Below are 9,049 nucleotides of genomic sequence, written 5' to 3'. Positions count from 1 at the left end.
GGGCTGGTGCAGTCCGGAGAGCAACTGTATGCATATATAAAATGGCTTGAATACACATATTGTGAAAGGAGATAAGTACCGGATAAGCGTATGAAGATGGATGGATGGCCATTGTAAACAGACACCGATATATCGGGAAATGCCTAATATCGGCCAATAATATCGGCCCGCTGATATATCTGTCGGGCTCTAGTTGCTGATTATCTGATCTCTGTTGACACTGTGAGCAAGTAGGAAGTATAAAAAATAACCCTATTCTTTTTATTTTGCAGGTTATAAAGAACTCCATGTTGGTTTTAACACATCTCCTCTCTGTAGGTGTAAAGTCACCAAAAAGGCTCCATACGCCGTCTTCAAAAGGCCGCTCCGGTACAGCACCTCCAACGTTACAGGCAAGCTCGGAGACACTGAACGCACCACGCTAATCCACCCGCACCAAACGTCCCCCAAAAGACAACACAGTTGCTCCAGAGACTCACCCAGGGGAGACACGTCCGTCCTCAGAAGGACGAGGAAGAAAGGATGTAAAAGAAACCGGAAACCGAACCCGGCAGCACCGACGACTCCTTCAGGGAACCTGAGTCTTTTTAACGCGTCTCAAAGTAGCGCGTTGATGCCGAATAACAAAAGAGTCGGCAAAAAGAAGAGCACCCGAAATGGTCTGCCTGCTAACCCCAAACACAGAAGCCAAGTTGACCCACCAGCACCCAGAAACCCTCATCCACAAGCACCTGTAACACAGAAGCCAGCGCTTCACCTGGACTCGAAGGACGCCATCACAGCCGCGACGAAAACGGGCAAAAAAGGCAAAAAAAGCCCAAAACCAAGACATTGTTGTGGCGTCACGATCCCCCTGAGAGGAGACACTTTCCAGCCTCGATGCTTTAGTTGTTTACCGATCAAACAGCGAAATACCACAACAGCCGGGACTCTGGGGCTCAACCAGACAACCGGAACAGCCGGGACTCTGGGGCTCGACCAGACAACCAGAACAGCCGGGTCTCTGGGGCTCAACCAGACAACCAGAACAGCCGGGACTCTGGGGCTCAACGACACCCAGAACAATCCGGGACGCTGGGCCTCAACCACGACAACAGAACATCGGGACTCTAAGGGCAACCATACAACCAAAACAGCCGGGACCTTGGGGCTCAACGCATACACCGGAACCACCGGTACTCTGGGGCTCGACCAGACAACCAAAACAGCCGGGACTTCGGGGCTCAACCATACACCAGAACCGGTCTCTGGGCTCAACACAGACAACCTGAGTCAGGCCGTACTCTGGGCTCAACCAGAACATAACAGCCGGGACTCTGGGGCTCACCAGACAACTAATCGGACTCTTGGCTTCACGACAACGCAGGAACAGCCGGCACTCTGGGGTTTTGCAACAGCCACCATACGAACATCCGGACTCTGGTTCACATCGGGGAATCTGTCAACCACACTTACCGGTAACAGGCCGGTGACTCTGGGATTCAACCACACTACCGGAACAGCCGGGATTATGGGGTCTCAACCAGACAACCAGTAACATCACCGGGACTCTGGGGCTCAACCATACAACCAAAACAGCCGTGACTCTGGGGCTCACCCAACACCAGAACAGCGGGCTCTGGGCTCACCAGACAACCAGAACAGCCGGACTCTGGGGCTCAACCAGGACAACGCATACAGCCGGACTTCTGTTCCAAAATATGGGTAAGCAAGACATTTATCTTGATTAGTCGGACTAAGTTGATCATTCCGGCAATATTTGGACTCTGCACCAAGGCTGATTTTGGGAAAGAGACTTCAGAACAACAGTATGGGGACCACTAGAGGTCTATAAAGACGACTTCAGATACAGTATTAGGGGAGTCACCCTATGATCCTAGTATAAAGAGACGTTCAAGACTCAGTTTAGGGACCACTAAAGGCTATAACTTCAATATAATTAGGACCAGTATATACTTCAGATACAGTATTGAGGGACGCACAGGTCGATATAAAAGACTAGTCAATATACAGTATTAGGGACCCTACTAGGTCTGATTAAAGGACTTCAGATACAGTATTGGGACCACTAAGGTCATATAAAAGAGCCTTCAGATACAGTAGGATGACCACTAAGGTCTATATAAAGAGACTTCAGATACAGTATTAGGGACACTAAGGTCTATATAAAAGAGACTTCAGATACAGTATTAGGGACCACTAAGGTCTATATAAAAGAGACTTTTTTTATTCCATATACACACTTAAAAATGCGCGGTGACACATAACAACAAACTTTCCATTTTAATTTTAATATATTTTGAATTGTCATCTGTGTTTTTTCCTCCTCACATAGACTAAATAAAGGTATTTCCACCATGAATTGGTGCATAAGTGTAAGTGGTAGAATGCAGGAAATGAAGTCTATGACGCTGAAAATTTCCCTGGGGGAGGACACCCAGACCCCCCACTATGATAAGCCCCCCCACCCCCCAGAAGCCCATACACACATATGTACAGCACAGTATACCCACTACAATACATTAGACTACACCAATGCTACGCACTATAGCTTTAACAGACATTTCTGTTAATACAAAAATCATTAAAAACTTAAAACAGGCTCAACTGACTATTATTTTCATCCTCAGTTAATGTTCCTGGATGAATGGATGAGTTGTTTGGTCTCTAAAATGTCTGCAAATGGTGAAAAATGTGGATCAGCGTTTCCCAAAAGCCCCGTATGACGTCCTCAAATGTCTCGTTTTGTCCACAACTCAAAGATATTCAGTGTCCTGTCCCAGAGGAGAGAAGACACTAGAAGATATTCACATTTAACAAAGCTGACATCAGAGACTATTTGACAACTAACTGATTGGACGAGGAAATAGACGGAGTCCCCTCCGCAGAATAATGAAAGCCAGGAGCTGGTGTGTAGTACGATCGCCCGAGGCATTCGCTCTGAGAAAGGCATGAAGCAAAGAATTACGTTACGTAACATGACAGGTGAGTGCATGCAGCAGATGAACCATCTCAGGGACATTCACAGGAAAAGAGGCTTCTCTTCAGTTCAACTACGCTGATACAACAACGCTAAAGATCATTTATTAGTATTTTTAACACCACTATGGAAAGGGCTCGCATCTGGAAAAAGCCGATACAAATCCCAGTGGGGTTGGTTTTAGTTTTAAGGGTTTCAACGTGGGGCTGGGTTGAGATTTCCAAAACTTTTTCTGCAACAGTTTGTGCCTTTTCTGCATGAATTTATGGGTCACATGTCTTTATTCATGTAAAGGAAATTATAATAGGTTTTCATGGTGGGTAGGTTGCATTCAGGGGTGGACTGGGACAAATATTTTGCCCCAATTTCACACAGGGGACATTATTTGCTTTATAATTGCAAAACAACAGGCTCACGTGAGATAATGGCAGAAGCTTCATGAGGCGCATTTACAGGCTTTCATAATTTAACACACACACATATACTGGAGCAATTCATAAAAGCTTCAAACAAACTACCATGGCACCATCTTAGAATAGAATGGAAATGCTTGCATATAAAAGATATTACTCAGACACCTAAAACACCAAAGCAGGAAGACATAGCGGACCAGACACAAGCTTTTATTTTGAAAAGCAGAAGCCCGATGGCAGCAGGCGGGAGGCTCCAGGCTGCAGCCGTACAGCCTGACGTATGTTTGTAACTAGTGTGAAACTCCAGCGTTTATCCATCTTTTAAATCTTTTTCAAATCGGCACAAGAGTGCATTGGCACAGGACATAGCAGGACGTAGAAGGACGTAGCAGTGGGTAGCTGGACGTAGCAGTTTATAGCAGGACGTAGCAGGGCATAGCAGGACGTAGCAGGGGGTAGCAGGACGTAGATGGACGTAGCAGTGGGTAGCTGGATGTAGCAGGGCATAGCAGGACGTAGCAGGGCATAGCAGCACTAAGCAGGGCATAGCAGGACGTAGCAGGGGTAGCGGAATAGAAGGGCGAGCTGGAGGTAGCAGGGCCGTAGCTGACTTAGACAGGGCGAGCTGGACGTAGCAGGGCATAGCAGGACATAACAGGGCATAGCAGGACGTAGCAGGGCATAGCAGCACTAAGCAGGGCATCGCAGGACGTAGCAGGGGGTAGCAGGACGTAGCAGGGCGTAGCTGGATGTAGCAGGGCGTAGCTGGACGTAGCAGGGCGTAGCAGGACGTAGCAGGACGTAGCAGTTCATAGCAGGACGTAGCAGGGCATAGCAGGGGGTAGCTGGACGTAGCAGGGCATAGCAGCACTAAGCAGGACGTAGCAGGGCGTAGCAGGGGGTAGAAGGACGTAGCAGGGGGTAGCTAGACGTAGAAGGGCGTAGCAGGGCGTAGCTGGACATAGCTGGACATAGCAGGGCATAGCAGCACGTAGCAAGGCATAGCAGGGCGTAGCTGGACGTAGCAGATTTTGTTGTGGCATTTTTTTGTAAACATAGCAGGGCATAGCAGGATGTAGCAGGGCGTAGCTGGACGTGCACATCAGACATCTTGCAGGACATAGACTAGCCCACATTAGACCTCCTGCAGGACATAGACTAGCCCACATCAGACCTCCTGCAGGACATAGACTAGCCCACATCAGACATCCAACTCTTTGATGTTTTGCGAGCTAACCGGTGTTAATTTCTGACTCCTGCAGACAGTCGGCTGCTGTGTGGAAGCCTCAAACATCTGGATGAATGTAAACACAGAATCCATCCTCTGGAGAAGAAGTTCGATCTGCAGAACCTGGAGTCAGAGACGGCGTTCCACTGCGACTGCACCAGCCGGTAACACCACTCTATAATTTACAGATAGAGCAGGTCTACACCACTCTATAATTTACAGATAGAGCAGGTCTAGACCACTCTATAATTTACAGATAGAGCAGGTCCACACCACTCTATAATTTACAGATAGAGCAGGTCTAGACCGCTCTATAATTAACAGATAGAGCAGGTTTACATCACTCTATAATTTACAAATAGAGCAGGTCTACACCACTCTATAATTAACAGATAGAGCAGGTCTACATCACTCTATAATTTACAGATAGAGCAGTCAGACCTCTCTATATTTAACCGATTGAGCAGGCTAGCCCGCTCATAATTTACATGAGTGATCAGTCTGACCACGATAATCTACAGATGAGACCGGTCCTAAACTCCTTTTAAGAAGAAACCGGACTAAAAAACTGAAGTCTAACAGACCCAGACCTGTGAAGGAGCCGTTGAGACCAGGCAACATCGTGTGCGTGAACCCGGCAGGAACACATCAGAACCATACATCTTGGACCACGGAAACCCCCGTCCACTGCACCCTCTTCCAACCTGCAGGTTCGGAGACACAGACAATTATTTCGAAGGCCATTTTCTTGATAGAAAACTCACACCGGACAAACTGACCACGTGAGGGGAGATTCAGCGTATCCATGGCACAGGCTCACCTGGCAAGGTTGGTTTGCAGTCCTGCACTCCTGAGACGCGATGACGTCTTTCTCGCCTCGTTGGTCCACTCTAAACTACTGGATGGTTTCGTTCTCAAGGTTCTTCCGGAGCTAAGTGGAAAACAAACCCAAAACATCTCCCTAGCTGCTACGCTCCCCTGTCCCCAACACACGGGGTAAAAACACTCCCTCCTCACTATCTGCTAGCTGCCTGGTCCCCGAACACACTGTAAAAACCTCTCACAGCTGCTAGCTGCCCGGTCCCCGTAACACACGGTAAAAAACATCTCACGAGTGCTAGCGGCCTTTCCCCATAACAACACTGCAAAAAACATCTCACTATCGCTAGCGTCCTTCCACTGAACACACTGTAAAAACCTCACCATCTGCTACTGCCTGTCCCCTGAAACACCTGGGGGGTAAAAACATCTCACCCATCTGCTAGCTGCCTGTCCCCTGACACACTGTAAAAAACAATCTCACCCCTCGAACTGCCTGTTCCCTGAACACACTGAAAAACACATCTCCTCACTATCTGCTAGCTGCCTGTCCCCTGCCCACGTAAACAACATCTCACCAGCTGCTAGCTGCCTGTCCCTGAACACACTGTTAAAAAAACTCTCACTATCGCTAGCTGCCTGTCCCTGAACACACTGTAAAAAACATTCAATATCTCTAGCTCCTTCCCTGACCACTGTAAAAAACACTCACTACTGCGCGGTCCTGTCCCCGGAACACGGGTAAAAAACATCGCACTTCTGCTAGCTGCCGTCCCGGAAACCCCAGTAAAAACAGCTCACCACGGCTAGCTTCCTTTCCCCTGAACACACGTAAAACATCTCCTCACAGCTCTCGCTGCCGGTCCCCTGAACACCTGTAAAAACAAGCAACCATCTGCGACGGCCGTCCCCCTAACACACGGTAAAAACATCGCACTATCGCTAGCGCTGTCCCCGGAACACACTGGTAAAACAGCTCACCAACTGCTACTGCCTGTCCCCTGACCCCGTAAAAACAGCTCACGATCGGCTAGCGGCCTGGCCCATGAACACACGTAAAAACAGCTCCACTGCTGCTGCTGTCCCCTGAACACACTGTAAAAACATCTCACTCCCTGCTAGCGCCGGTCCCCTAACACACTGTACCAAAAGCGGGGTCGTACCTTTGTGGCCGATATTCCAGGACTTTATAAATGTTCAAAGCCGACTGAAAAGGAAAAGAGAGCATAGTCCACTCTATAGATCAGAATTTACACGGCTGAAATCCAGAAATATGCGTTTTTATAAACAACTTAATGACAGTTAATTTCGGTGAAATCTAATTGTGACGGTGGTTGGACCCCTTTGGCCCAGTAAGTTCGTAAATCGAGAAATTGGGTTCCTCAAAACCAAATCCTGCACCAAATAACGTTGATGGTCCAACGAACGCCCCTCACAAGTTAAACACTGATCAGTTCATTAATTCAAGATATTTGGTGTTTTATTTATTTCATCGAATTTTAAAGAAAAAATATTACACACCGGAAATAAAGTACAGAAATGTAGTGGAAAAACAACAAAACATCCCCAAAACGCGAACGAGTCGCCAAAGAATAGTAAAAGTGAGAAGAACTTCTGGACAAGGTAGAAAACTTGCAACCAATGTCGAGAAAACGTCAAAAAACTTCAAAACCACAAAAACGTTCTCAAAAACGCAGAAATATCGACAAATAACTGTAAAACATAGAAAGAACTTCTGAAATGGGTCGAAAAGTAAAATGACCACAATGTCGGATAAATATTCCAAAAAACTATAAAAAACACAACAAAAAAAAACAACGCCGAACTAATCAAAGAACAGAAAAGTGAAGCCAGAACGTTCGCACGTTAGGAAAACGTCAAAAAGTGACAAATGTCTGAGAAACTTAATAAAAAAATCAAAAAAATTCCCAAAAACCAGAATATTCCTCAACGGACTTTTATAAAAAGTGAGAAGAACGTCCGAAAAAGTTCTAAAAAAGTAAAAAAGTGACACAAATGTCCGGAGAAAAGCGTCAAAAAAACGTCCAATCAACACAAAAATGTCCAAAAAGTCCAACAAAAACTTTGGGAAAAGTGACAAAATCCAGGTCTGAGTCCTTAAAATCCGGTCTGAGGCCTTAAAAGGGCAGTAGATCGTTAAAGTCCCGTCTGAGTCCGTTAAAGCCCAGGTCTGAGTCCGGTTAAAGACCAGTCTGATCCGTAAAGACCAGTCAAGTCCGTTAAGACCAGTTCAGAGTCCGTTAAAGTCCAGGTCAGAGCCGTAGTTAGCTCCGGTCTGAGTCCCTGTAAAGTCAGTCTGAGTCCGTACAGCCAGGTCTGGTCCGTAAGTCCGGTCTGAGTCCGTTACATCCAGGGTCTGATCCGTTAAATCCAGGTCAGATCTGTTAAGTCACGGTCCGAGTCCGTTAAATCCAGGTCTGGAGTCCGTAAGTCCAGGTCTGGTCCGTTAAATCCAGGTCCTGAGCTCCGTTAAGTCCACGTCTGAGTCCGTTAAGTCCAGGTCAGATCCTTAAAGTCCCAGTTCCTAGTCAGTTTAAAATCCAGGTCGATTCCATGGTAAAGTCCGGTCTGAATGTCGTGTAAACTCCCGGTCTGAGTCTGTTAAAGTCCCCCCCCAGTTCAGATCCGTTAAAGTCCAGGTCTGATCGCCGTTAAAGTCCAGTCTGAGTCCTTAAAGTCCAGTCCAGGTCTGAGTCCGTTAAAGTCCAGGGCAGAGTCCGTTAAAGTCCAGGTCAGAGTCATGTAAAATCCGTCTAGTCCTGTTAAAGTCCGTCTGATGTTAAATCCAGTCTGAGTCTGTTTAAAGCCAGGTCTGATCTTTCAATTCCAGTCTGAGTTCCCGTTAAAGTCCAGTCCTGATTCCGTTAAAGTCCAGTCTAATCCCGTAAGTCCGGTTCCTAAGTCCATGACTCACCAAGATTTCTGGCTTTGTCCTGTTGTTTTAACATAGTTGTTTGAAGCTGAGCGCAGAGCTTTAAATCGTTCCTTTTTTCTCCAAACACAAACCTCAGTTTTTTTATTTAATATAATTTCAGAAAGTTCTGCACATCCATCGTTAATTTGTTCGGATGCACTTTAGTCAGTTTTTGGTATTGGACTAATTCTCCGCAATCAAAGTTGTGTAAATTTGGTGTGTCGGCCCGCATAACTATAGTACTTATTTGTTGTTCCCAGAATACGGAGCCAGTGGAAGCAATCGACGTTAAACAGAAAGGCCCCAGACTAAGCCTTGCGAACTCCGCACGTCTAGTTTGTATGCTCGAAGGTTAAAAGCAAAGCAAAGACAGGTCATCCCCGGACTGGGGTAGGTGTTTGGTATAGAGCTTGTCTCCCACTCCTAGCCCTGGACACTACACCAACACGCATCATCGGCTGATAAGGGCAAAAAACAAGATAGAGACGATTAAAGACTCATTTTTTAACGCCGAAAGTTGCCAGGACGCCTTCTTCCAACGCTGAGATGTTTTTAATAATATTCAACATGGGCCATAAAGTGATACAGACAAATCCGGCTCTGAATTAGCTCGTTTCTGCTCGCAATAATTACTGAACAATGTTGAGGAAGACAAGCGGCTTTATTGGTTTATA

The 9,049-nt window shown here is 46.6% G+C and overlaps 1 protein-coding gene across 1 annotated transcript in view; it reads left to right on the top strand.

The window, feature by feature from the left end:
• Positions 1 to 4,789, top strand: part of LOC116686801 (uncharacterized) — a 24,793-nt gene extending 20,004 nt beyond the window's left edge. Inside the window, exons 4-5 of the mRNA XM_032511853.1 lie at positions 319 to 1,457; positions 4,656 to 4,789. Coding sequence (XP_032367744.1) covers positions 319 to 1,457; positions 4,656 to 4,789 — 1,273 coding nt within the window. The remainder of the gene's footprint in view (positions 1 to 318; positions 1,458 to 4,655) is intronic.
• Positions 4,790 to 9,049: the final 4,260 nt, after the last annotated feature.

Source organism: Etheostoma spectabile, unplaced genomic scaffold (assembly GCF_008692095.1).
Source record: "Etheostoma spectabile isolate EspeVRDwgs_2016 unplaced genomic scaffold, UIUC_Espe_1.0 scaffold498, whole genome shotgun sequence".
Classification (NCBI taxonomy): domain Eukaryota; kingdom Metazoa; phylum Chordata; class Actinopteri; order Perciformes; family Percidae; genus Etheostoma; species Etheostoma spectabile.
This window is presented reverse-complemented; position numbering and strand designations above follow the sequence as displayed.